Source organism: Pyxicephalus adspersus, chromosome 1, assembly GCF_032062135.1.
Source record: "Pyxicephalus adspersus chromosome 1, UCB_Pads_2.0, whole genome shotgun sequence".
NCBI classification, from domain to species: domain Eukaryota; kingdom Metazoa; phylum Chordata; class Amphibia; order Anura; family Pyxicephalidae; genus Pyxicephalus; species Pyxicephalus adspersus.
This window is the reverse complement of record NC_092858.1, coordinates 108524273-108537064: the sequence shown is the minus strand read 5'-3', so window position 1 is coordinate 108537064 and position 12792 is coordinate 108524273. Positions and strand designations below refer to the sequence as shown.

At 37.8% G+C, this 12792-nt stretch overlaps 1 protein-coding gene across 4 annotated transcripts in view; it reads right to left on the bottom strand.

The window, feature by feature from the left end:
• RBM15 (RNA binding motif protein 15) overlaps positions 1–12200 on the bottom strand; it is a 31736-nt gene extending 19536 nt beyond the window's left edge. Inside the window, exons 1-3 of one of the 4 annotated variants that reach the window (XR_011922342.1) lie at positions 9582–12200; positions 5522–5629; positions 4618–4924 (exon numbers count right to left, since the gene is read on the bottom strand). Coding sequence is in view for 2 of the 4 variants with exons in the window: in XM_072423245.1 (XP_072279346.1) it covers positions 5543–5629; positions 9607–12111 (2592 nt within the window). In the remaining 2 variants the exon portion in view is untranslated. Of the gene's footprint in view, positions 1–3594; positions 7868–9581 lie in introns of those variants that run through there. The other 3 variants (XM_072423245.1, XR_011922343.1, XM_072423252.1) reach the window with 3 other exon arrangements.
• Positions 12201–12792: the final 592 nt, after the last annotated feature.

Genomic DNA, 12792 nt, shown 5'->3' with positions numbered 1-12792 from the left:
GTATCTATGAGGGTCCCCTGTACACTCTGAAAATTACAGGTCATTGTGACATACATATTAGGAGATATGGAGGTTTGTACACAAAGCTGTTAGGATGCAGAATTCACACACAGAGCTAGCAGTGGATACATTTCAAAGGCAGAAATCTGAGCTCGTGCTATGAGATGGGGGCGGGGCTGCCTGTGTCTCCTTCACATGAAGGCTGCACAGGAGGAGACAGAGCAGCTTCACTGAGATCCGAGGATGAGAGCTGCCGAGAGCTGGGCGGGGTATTCAAATCAGCCGGGCGGAGCAACCGGCTAAAAAGCTCTGGGGAGAACTATGGGTATGATTAGGGATTACCTACTTGTATGTTTAGTCCATACCAAGAATATTCAAAATATAATAAAGATATATTAGCTACTTCCAGTATACAGACCTGTCAAGAGGGCATATATTAAAATGTTTTTAACCAATTTGCTATTAAAAACCCAGTGAAATGCAAAATAAAAATTGTTTATTGAAGCACTGTACTTACAAGTAAATTAGAAATTCTGCCAGCAAGGAGAGGGTAAATGTCCTTATAGTTGGTTCTATAGGATACCGAGCTTGGACCAATATCTTTAAATTATGGAAGAAATAACTGAGAATTATATTGAGGCTATACAAGATTATAGTACTTGTACTTATACAGTACTTATAGTAATGTATGTAAAAGAGCCAAAAGTACTTACAATTAGCGTTGGTTGAAAGTAGGAAGGACGGGGTGCAAGTAGCCAACCTAGAAAGGACTGCATTGCCTACCTTACCCTAGTTAGCTAAACGGTAGTTAGATCATAGGAGTGGTGTATGCGGAGAGTTAGATTAAGGCCAAAATCAGGTTGACTTCAGCCCTGAAGATGCCGGTTAGTGCATGCATGGGAGTTCGTGCATGCACAGTTTAACTGGACAGATGAGTGAGGAGGGATAGAAATCTCCAGCTCCTCCCAACAGTGTCAAATAAGGAGTACCTTCCACTTTCTAAAAGTGATTTGTGGTGTTTAATGTAGAAATTTGGAGGTCTTTGGATACATATAGGGTTTGCCAATGTTTTGGTATAATGTTGGTTATGGCTTTATGCTGCTTGTTGCTTGCTGAAACCTTTTAATTTATCCCCTCTTCACAGGTCTGTATACTTGAAGTGGCCAATATATCATGATCAATGAATATTCTTTGTATGGACTAAACAAACAAGTAGGTAATCCCTAATTAAACTATATGATTGCTTAGATCTACCCTAGACGTCCTTTACCCAAGACTATTCCCCAACCAACCCCACTCTATTTCAATTATTTTTACAATATCTAACAAACCTTTATTTTAAACAGGCTATAACAGGATCATACCAATAAACTGTCTTCAAATGGGAATAGCCTACCCCAATATCCCATTCAACATCTATTCATAGAGCTATACTCACGCCATATCCGTAGCAATAACACATTAACTAAGGAATCAACATTGACAACATAAGTACTAATTTTCCAAAATAAATCAGTACTCCTGAATAATATCAACTCTATCAATACTAACTCTTAACTATTTCCAAATTTTAGCCACAAAATAGACTAGATCCAATCCCAACTTAACTACCCTCAACCACTGAAAACTATTTCTTCTCCTCATCACATCACCAACTAACATCCCAGGAAAAAAGTATGGAGAAGGTGTGGAACAGCTCATGATCCAAAGCATACCACATCATCTGTAAAACATGGCGAAGGCAGTGTGATGGCTTGGGCGTGCATGGCTGCCAGTGGCACTGGGACACTAGTGTTTATCGATGATGTGACACAAGACAGAAGCAGCCGAATAAATTCTGAGGTGTCCAGAGACATACTGTCTGCTCAAATCCAGCTAAATGCAGTCAAATTGACTGGGAGGTGTTTCATAATACAGATAGACAATGACCCAAATTATACAGCCAAAGCAACCCAGGAGTATATTAAAGCAAAGAAGTGGAATATTCTTGAATGGCCAAGTCAGTCACCTGATCTGAACCCAATTAAAACATGCATTTCACTTGCTGAAGACTAAACTTCGGACAGAAAGGCCCACAAACAAACAGCAACTGAAAGCCACTGCAATAAAGGCTTGGCACAGCATTAAAAAGGAGGAAACCTGGCATATGGTGATGTCCTTGAGTTCAAGACTATAGGCTGTTATTGCCAGCAAAGGGTTTTCAAACAAGTATTAGAAATTAACATTTTACTTTCAGCTTTTTAATTTGTCCAATTACTTTTGAACACCTGAAAGGAAGTGATTGCATAAAAAAGGAACTGGATAATGATATGATTGAAAGTATTTATGGAAGAATAGGATTAAGGTGGATTCTGCTATCTATTCAAGTTAAGCGTCTTTTTTTTTTTATATATGGGAGATTGTATTGAAAGATAGCTTGAATGGGGGTGGAAGTACCTTTAAATATGTGCCTCTTAAAACAGGTGCTTATAAGGATTAGATAGTATGGTGTTTCAGTACCTGATGAGATTAGTTTTGGATGATGCTTGTTTAATTGAAAGGGATAAAAGGGAGAACCTGTCCTGTATATATAGCCATTGGCACAGGGGAGGCTGAACTCTGGTGAAAGAGAACCTATGACACATTTTGAAATGTTCTCTTTTTTTCAAGTGACCAGCAATAGGAGGGAGATTAAAAATGAATGAACCTTACTCACAGGACTAGTGCACACCTGGTTTGAGGTATTTCTTTATCTGTATCCCAAATTTAGACAATATGGAAATATAGATATATATTGGTTCACAGATAGAAATATGGGTGTATATATTTAACCACCTCACACATATGGTATACATACTGGGATTGGAAATTTTATATGAAAGAATCAATTAAATTTAATGAATAATTAAATATGTGGTAAAATGACACTGTACAGCCTCTTCTATCCCGTCTGCTGATATGACCTGTTGTGTTAACATCTGAGGGAAGGATTCTGTTGTCGATCTGGATGTTTTAATTTGGGAAACCAATGTGAGGACTATTTGTAAGCGATAATTTTAATTGAATTACGTAAATATTTAAACTGAATATGAAATGTATCATTGTTGATTGTTATAAAATTTTAGGCAATTTTGTTCCAGAGGAAGCGGACATTAGATCCGCGTCAAACGTGATCTATATATCTCTAATGATGTTATCAATGGCCGTTTTATTTTTTTAATATTGTTACCTAATAAATTGAATTTTTAATATAATTATGTGGTATCTGATCTAATGATTATTATTAATACAATCCCTTTAAAGCCTCGAGGTGATTTCCTCAAACACATTTTGTAGTAGTGTTTATATTTAGAATAGGTAATAAAAGCACTTTACATACATAACAATTAACTAGACTAAAGATTTTATGGTAATCTAAAAATTCTGCTTTTACATAAAAGGTAACTGAAAAGAAAGCTGTTAATAAAGAAGTTGTGAAACCTAAAATGTAGGTGCTAATCTAACTTTAGTTTGGCTTCAAGACCATCAGAAAAATTTTTAAATTTTTTGTTTCCAGATTTTGGGAACTGAAGACAATACAACTTATTCACGCTTTGACTTTTTTTTCTACCTTACCTTTGCACAAGGGATTTTCTTTGGAATACATCTGTTGCTATTCACCTGTCCCTAGCAGCAGACTGTTCACTTGGATTCTCAGCCACCACCTATCCTCTTCCCATCCGAGGATTAGTAAAGTACATGAGATTTCACATTCGTCACTAGTATTTTGACCGAAATTCTGAAGCAAGGAGACTTGAGACTTCAGGAAAGCTTCTTGACATGCCAAATGCCATTGTTTCTAGCAGCTATAAATACTATGTTCTTGTAACATATTTATTTCCCACAAGAATCCATTAAAAAAATACAAAAAAAAGTATATATATATATATATATATATATATATATATATAAATATAAACTGGCATAGGGTGGCAGCAATTTTGTTTTTGAATAAGGTTCCAAAGAATTTATGCTTGACTGTATATTTGATAAATAAGCACACACTGCCATTCTTCATGGTAGTGAACGTAAGAATGAATCCACATCCATTGTCACAGAAACCTTCCCAAATGGCATTAAAGTAAGCACCCAGAAGGGAGATTTACAAATTGCTGATGATACCAAAGCTAAAACCACTTCAAGAGAGCTCAGATCCCAGAAGAGGATGCTTCTTCAAATGCTTTATTTTATTACTATGGAGACTGATTGTTGTAGTTTGATTGCTGCGAGCAAAATGTGACAACTTCAAATTACAAACGATTGTGATCATTCTGGTTGACACAAAACAAATGCTTGTACTGTATTTTCCACAAAAGAACATGGTCTTTCCCTTTTCTTGCAGTATATTATAGAACCCTCCTAGGAAAAATGACCAGCCATCCTTTCAACGAAAATAAAATCGATATGAAACAAAACTAGGTTATTCCACTCGTACAACAGAAAATGTGAAAAAAAGCTAAAAAAATAAGTATGTCAAAGTTTTACCTCCTGTAGAGTATGATATATCAATTTTTTCCACTATTTAAGTGATCAGGAACAATGTACCCTAAAACCAAAATGGTCTGATGGTTGTTGGCAATTCACTTCCAGGCAGAAAGATAATTTTCCTCAAAAGAAATTTATTGAAAAGGAAATCAGTTGAATTGTGCACGGTTTCAAAGACTTGTTACGTTGTAAGTGCCTGAAAGGGTTATGCCTCACTTTGTGTATACAGTACAAATTAAAGTAGTCATCACGCTTTCACTTAAAACACGGAATGGCCATCTCAGAAGCAGATACAAAATATGTATATTTTGATTTTGTCTGCCAAGTAGTAAAATGTGCAAGTCCTAAACAGACACTTTCATCCAATGTTCCACTTTTAACAGCTGCATGAAGATCAGAACTTTTCTTTCCCAGTTTCTGGCTGTACAGTGGGGAAATTGGTTGAAGGTTAATAAAAATACTAACTATGCAAACAAAATATCAATAGAGTTTTGCAAATGCCACATTTCTTTTAAACAACTTCATGCTTAAACATATCTGAGAGAAAGTATTATCTTTAAAATGTATAATTTTATTTTCCTTATATTGCACAGAAAGCATTAAAAAGAAACGCAGTAGCAGTTAAAGCTAAAAAAACTATCCATCCTTCAGACACATTAACAAAAGGCATATTGTTACTCTATATCAAACAACCCAAAATGGCAATTTTTTGCCAAGTTAAAAAACCTAAAGGATACCTGTACGTTTAGAAGACAATTACCTGGTTTCCTGCCCTCCCAGGTCAACCTCTCTCCCCCCGCCCCCCAGCCAATATTGTCACCCAGCCCAATAGTGTCTGCATGGTGAAGTCCCATTGTCTATCAACCTGCTGCACAGAAGACTATGAAGCTTACAGAAGACTATGAAGCTTTCTCTAAATAATAACAAAGAGGCAAATCAGAGCCTGCTGTCAAGCCCAAGGATCTGGGTAAAAAACAAAATAAAGAATAGCATGGATGGCTCTGTGGCAAGCACTCACCTCCGCAGCTGGGTCCTAGGTTCAAATTCTTGACACTACCTGCTGCAAGGAGTTTTGCTTTGCTTGTCCTCGGTACATATGGAAAATAAGCAGAACAACCGAAGCGGGCTGCTGGGCACAACATGGATGCACAGGAATAATAATAAAAAATAAAACAATTGAAAAAAAGATATACTTCTAGTTGCTAGGAAACAAAAACAGTGACTTCCAGCTTTAAAAAATAAAGTAAATATTCTTGCATGTGCTTTGAAAACCCATCATTTCTCTGCTCAAAGTATACAATACAATCAATATTCCAAAGAAAATTGAGATATTGAAGGTGCAATTTTGATTACCATTTGATACATCAAATGCTAAAATGATATATGACTTTATTCTATGCTAACAATGTGATCACCTGGTGATTTATTGCATTTAAAGTGAACCTATCACTTTTAATTTAAAAGAAAAAAAGAATCTCTTGCTGTAGACATGGTGAAATATACCGTTGGAAGTAGTCTGTCAGTTTGCCTAGTACAAAAAATATCTGTTGATCCTGTAAGAAATCCAGTAAGTTCATAAATTTATGTGCCCTCTACAGTGTGATCAGCCCTGGCAAGTTTACATCTACCACAAAGGACATTGTGCTTATGTTATAGAGATAGAAGGGGCAAGATGTTTTGTATTTCAAAACAGATGCAGTACATACTGTTAACCTAGGACAGTACTACTTGCAGGATTACCAGGTGAAAAAGGAAATAGACCTGAAAAGAGAAAACTTATGCAGTAACTAATTCTAAGGACTATTAAACAATTAATAAAACATTTTTTATTTTATTGAAAAAAACTTTTAGTCCCGATACCGGGTACTGAGAAGATACCACAGGATACCTTAGTATCTTTCTGTAACTTCATTATATGGCTTCCTGCAGGGTAATCTACTTTCCTGTCCAAAAACAGTGATTAATAGCCAAAAGCTTAGGCTACGCACACTTGTCCAATGGTTCTCGTCCAATAATCGGCTCAGGGCCAACATCGGACGAGAATCTGGCGTGCGTACAGCGCCCATCGCCCATCTTCCGAATGACCTTCCTGGGGGATCCGCGGACTATCCTAATGGAAGCAAAGGAGCATCGTGCAATCCTTAGTCGTTGGAAAGGATAGTGAAGGATCCTTTCCAACAACAATTATTGCACCTGTACATGTAGCTAAAGTCTATAATGTTGACTAAAAAATTAGGAAGATTCAATCCTAAAGACACAGACATATAGCCCCTAAAAAAATAACTAATTTCAATGAGGCATTAAAATTAGGGTAAACAAAAATATGCAACTTGTGCTCTTAGGCTTACCTTTAGCCTTTATCTAAAATGGCTAACAGATTCACTTTAAATGAAAAGTTAGTAAAGAGTTTTATTAGATTTCAGACAGCTTGAAATACTTCCACTAAACACTAACAGGAGGTTTGAAATTAAGTTCAACACTTTCAAATACAGGAATGTGTTGAACATATATCTTTGAATTTTAAATCCTATGAACCTAGCTGCTATGAGTTTGTAAAGGACAAATCCACAGATTATATGTCCACAAAACTCACATCAATATAATTTAACATTTAATATGCACATCTAAAAACTCTATTATGGGATACAGTCAAACTGTAAAAAATAAACACAGGACAATTGAAGTGCATACAATGGTCATCATGCTCTGAAAACAAAACTCACAAGAAATATACACGGATTAAACGTGTCAGGAGGTAGGAAATGGTCATCGTATAACCATCTGAGTAACACAATTATAAGAAGACATTTGCTTCCTACACAAAAGTTTTTTATGGTAAATGCATTTTAAAATTAGAATATACATATATCTAGGAAGACTGAGGTTCATGTAAAGCTTTTGTGATTTGGAGAAATGTTATTCAGATATAAAAAAAAAAAAATCACTGTGTCACCAATTCTGGATTCAAAATATAATTTGAAATATTTTCATAAAGCTTGATCACTTTTTTCAGATATAAAGTCAACATTTGAATACATATTTACATTTATTCATCCTTTAGGGCATGAATAAAAGAAGGGGGGAAAAAATCATTGCCTAGCCTAATGCCTGATACTCACTATGCAAATTTATCCAAATCATTTCAATTTAATGGGTACTAGAAACACAGATTTTGCCATTAAAAAAGGACATGTGGGACCACAATAAAAAGTAATTAGTGATAAGAATTATAGGTCAGGAGCAAAATACCATTAATGAATCTAATTTACTTTAGGCTTGTAGATAAGTAAATTATTTGGTTTGTGAGAGAGCGGCAGAGAGAGAGAGAGAGAGAGAGAGAGAGAGAGAGAGAGAGAGAGAGAGAGAGAGTACCATTTGTTTCTCTAGACCATAAACAGCAAGCTCTAAATATCTTTACATGAACACATTTGAGGTGTCGAGTATTATTCTCAATACAATTGCAAAAATTATATTTGGACCCGAGACAGTATCTCTATCGAAAAAAAATTTAGCTAGAAAATTACACAAAATAGCATTGAAGAAAGATCACATCTCCTACACAGATATTAAAAAAAATCAGGGAAAGAAATGCTAGGTGGCAGGCAATCTGAAAGCAACAACATAAAAATGTATTAATAGTTATGGACAGCATGAATATCAATACAATTATAGCAAAAAACAAGCCTGTTCATGCATGAATGGACAAAATTGTAAACACGCTAAAATCTGACACGCTTAAATTATATACATATGGGTACACAAGCTTCTTTGTCTTTAAGTATTTTATATTTTAAAACAGATAACTTCACTGTAAAAGCTGTTCTTTTGGACTACTATGGGAAATAATGTAGAAAAAGAAACCACGTTTTAGCTTTTACTGCAATAGAAAAGCACAACAGGCTATAATGGTCAACATTTTCATTTATCATAATTATACTTTTAAATTAGGTGCTTGGGTAAGGACAAACGTTGACTTAAAGTTTGCAAAACACAACAAAATTGAAAGTTTGTTACTTATACTTGAAATACAAAAGCAGAAAACAGTTGATGACCTACACTGTATGCTTATAAATTGATAAAAGCACACACAGTTGAACAGCAGATCTGCTCAAGAAACTGAATGAAGCATCCTAAAAACTGCACCACAACAAAACTGTAGGTAAATGTTTATTAAAAAAAAAAAAAAGTCTGAACAAGCCTTCATTAACATGCCAATTGCAACTCAGTCCATGGATGAAAGCACCACTCTAGATGGATGAATAGATGCAGAGGAAAGGACAGGGTCTGGTGTAAGACACCTAGAAACAAGTGATACCATTTTAGAAAGGTATACAAAAGGCTTTTCTGGCTAGTAAAAGTAATAACAGGGATCTGGTGGTGACTTATTAGGCAGGATTTTTTGGTTAAAGTGTAGATTGAGTAATATTCATAAAAACTAGGCAAAACAAATCTTATAGGTCCATAACTAACACGTTTCCTATCACTTTTTTTATAGCAGGATTGGAATGAGAAGACAACACAACTATGGGAAATAGTTTTAAAGGTCACAGTCAACTCAACTGCTGATATCAGGTTATAATAAAATTCTTTCATCCAGAAGTGTACATATTGTTAGAGCCTAGTGAGCAGTGAGACTAGTGAGTGTCTATCATATAGGAAAATAGAATTTTAGGGCACCTAATGGCAAAAAAGGATTTTCACAAGTTTTTTGTGTGTCTATAGGTCATTAAAAAAAAAAAGTGGTGGTACAGCTGTAAGCTACTGTATAGGATACAAAATATCTATTGGCAGTTTAGATTTTAGCTGTAATTTTATTTTCAGCCAATTAATAAAAAAGTTCCCTCCACAAGTCAACAACTATATATAGAACCCCTTTAGGCATCTAGAAAGCCATTTTGTTATGGCAAGGAAAAAAAAAAAAAAAAAAAAAAAAAAAAAGAAGGATACAGGATAGAATTATTACTAAAAACCTTAGCTAGGCATGGCACAATATCACTTTACATAGACTAGATTAGCAATAAAATAACAAAAGTTGTACTGTATCCCATAATACAAAGTAAAGTATGGTAAATACAAACATTGAATTTAGGATGCCCCGCGTACTATTATCATCACAAGGTAGTCATCTTCTGATCTAGCAAGGGCCTTAGCTGTGGAATCTAAGAACTGTTGGGAAAATTCACAAGGTGGAAAAGCATGAAGAACTCCTGTATTTTCCTTTTCTTTAGAGCCCCCCACAGGAAGGCTAATGACCCCTGCAGCTTGCTTTTGCTTTAAGTAGGAGACAAGATTTCTCAAAGGACGTTGAGTGGAACTTGCTTGATCTCCAGTAAAATTATTCTCATTTGTACCAGGAACAGCAAGAAGAATAGCATATCCATTAGGTCCTGCTACTTTGATGCGACGTGTCACTTCATCAAGTTTGGGCTGGTCAAGACGTAGTCTTTGTGTAATTTTTAACTGTGCAACCTTTCCACCTGTTGGCCCTTCAGTTAACAAGCCAGTTGCTACTGCAAGATCGCCCTGAAGAAGATGCATATTGGACGGAAAGTTACTATTTTTTAGTAGCAGCATCCCTTGCCAAGCCAAACTGAGATTTTGGTTTGCATCCTGTTTTTGTGGCGATTTCATTTTATTGCTGGACTCAACCCACTCATCTTTTCCTAAAGGACTTTTATTTTCACTAATGTGATGTTTCCTTTCCCGCTCAGTGGAGCTGGAGTTTTTTCGATCATGCTTACTTTCAAATCCCTGTTCAAGGCTGCCTCGCCAGTCCCTGGAAGGTGAGGATTGATCTGTCCTGCTGTTTGCACGGTCTGTATCACTGTAACGGCTATCACGACCACCACCTCCATCAGGGCTTCTGTCAGGACTGGTACAGTGTTTCTTTCTAGAACGGTCACTTTCAGGTGACCTGTCCACATGACGAGCTTCATCAACAAGTCTCCGTTTTCTAGGCGGCTCTTTGTTTACACCATCTCTTTCGCGCTCTCTGTCCAAGGACCAGCCATCAGCTCGCCGATCTAAGGTTTCCAAAGAATCATAAGGGACTCTATTTCGGTCTCTAATAGGAAGTGACACCCAGTCTGAATCTCCATACACGTCCCTTTCTCTTTCCCTATACAATATTGGTGATGTACGATCTCTGGCTCTAAGGGAATCCGGAGCTCTATGTGCAAAAGCATCACCTACAAGGTCATAATGTGGTAAAGGTAAGGGCTGAAGATAAGGAGGTGGATATACATGATCTGTATCAGCAAAGTCCACCCGAAGTCGCCTATGTTCTCCCCCCAATGGAAAACCCCTCATTTGACTACAAGCAGCTTGTGCGGCATCTAAGCTCTCATACTGTATATATGCCCAGCTGTCCCCTTTACGATAGTCAATAGATCTTATTGTACCAAATCTATCAAATTCACGTGCTAGTGATCCCATGGGAACCCAGTGGCCAAGCCCACCCACCCACAGGCGGTTGGTAGGAGTAGCTTTGCCATAGCCAATTTTAATACAGTTGCGGAGAATCGGTTTACCAGACATGGCCAATTTTGCTCTTTGAGCCATGTCCAAATTCTCAAATTTAATAAATCCATAGGTAGAAGTTTGCCCTCGGGTGGCTCGTTTTATGTCCACTTCAGTAATCGTGCCAAATCTCTCAAAAGCCCTTCGCAGCTCACTCTCTGTGACATTGATGTCCAGGTTACCAAGAAAGAGAGTTCTATTAGCTCTTATATCATTCTCAGAACTATCGTCCTCTCTAATATTCAGACGTGGATCTAGAGGATAGGCAGGACGCATACGACTCTCATAGAAGTTGTATTCCCTGTCTAGGTCTCTGGGAAGCGGTGGAGGAGGAGGTGGGGGCAAGCGACCTAAAGCAAGCTGCTGCAGCCTGTAGTCCCTGTATCCAAGCCCTCCAGGAGAGAGGCACCGCTGACTATGTGGATGCCGATGTGAGGGTAACGAGGACACTGCAGCTGATAAACTGGTATAAGGCTCTTTGTCCCCGGGTGAGCGGCTCCGACGCCGACTACTTCCTGTCGCGTATACCGCCTCGATTTTTAACGGTCGGTCATACAGAACCAACCTGCCTCGGGCATGTTTGGCTGCACGAGCATCTTCTGGGCGTCGAAAGTTTACCTGGGCCACTCGCTCGTCTCCGGAGCGGGAGATTTTTACACTTACATCTCCGAACTTCTTAAACTCGTGAAAGAGACCATCCTCCACTGCCTCATCACTCAGTGACGAGCCCAGCTCGCTGATCCGCAGCGACTTATACTCAGCCTCTCCACGGCCTTCTGAGCTCCTGGGAACAGCACTGCCTCTGCTGTCAGTGACCTTGCTGCTGCCACTACCGCTGCTAGCAACAGGAGACCCGTAGGTGTGCATTCCAGGTGCTCTTCCCGAGGCATCATAATCCCGATTGCCGGACAGACCCTTGTCTAGGTGTAGGCCGCGACGCCCGCTGCTACTATCCGAGCTCTTGGTTGCAGAGCAGCTATCGTTACTACCGCTGGCTGAACTTAGCTTCTTTCCGCAACGTTCACGAGAGGACTCCTCCGCCCCCCGGGACCTCCTCGCCTTAACCGGGGAGCGTTCTTTTCCCTTCATGACGAATTCTGGAGAAATCGTGTCCTCATAGAGGGATCCTCTGAGCCATCTTGCAATTTTTGCAGCGAAAGATCCACCCTAAACCACGATAGGCAGTGAATAGATTTTTTTTAGCATTATAATTGGGTAGCCTAAATGTCAATCCAAGCTAAATGGGTGGGATAGCAGCTACGTTTTAAAGCGTCATGTCCGTCGGTGGAGCTTGGTGTTTGTAGGTTTCACAACTTATATTTGATGGTTATTTTTACCGCCTATATTTTTTTGTTTAAAGGAACACTCCTCTAAATAAAATAGTAATACTAAGCTGCTGTAGTTTAGTTTTCTTGCCTGTCATCTTGCAAATTTTTCTCCTATTTTGACTTCTCCGGCGCTGAAAGTCTCTGATTATTTTGATGCACTGGAAATGATGCAGTCCCAAATAATATTTGTCTTTAAAATAAGTTCTGTTATTCTAAAGTCAGGTGTGGCAAATGCTGCAGTAATAAAACTTTGACACTTTCTTCAAATTTTTGGTTTTGACACTTTCATATTATCTTCTCATTATGATTAGCATTATAGGCCAGTTAGAATATAGGATAGCAAGGTATTCAAAACCACAAGCAATGGTTAAAACTTTCCATTTTGATACTCCCACAACAAAATATAAAAATCCAATGTTGTTGCATTTTTTTTGTTTTGTGT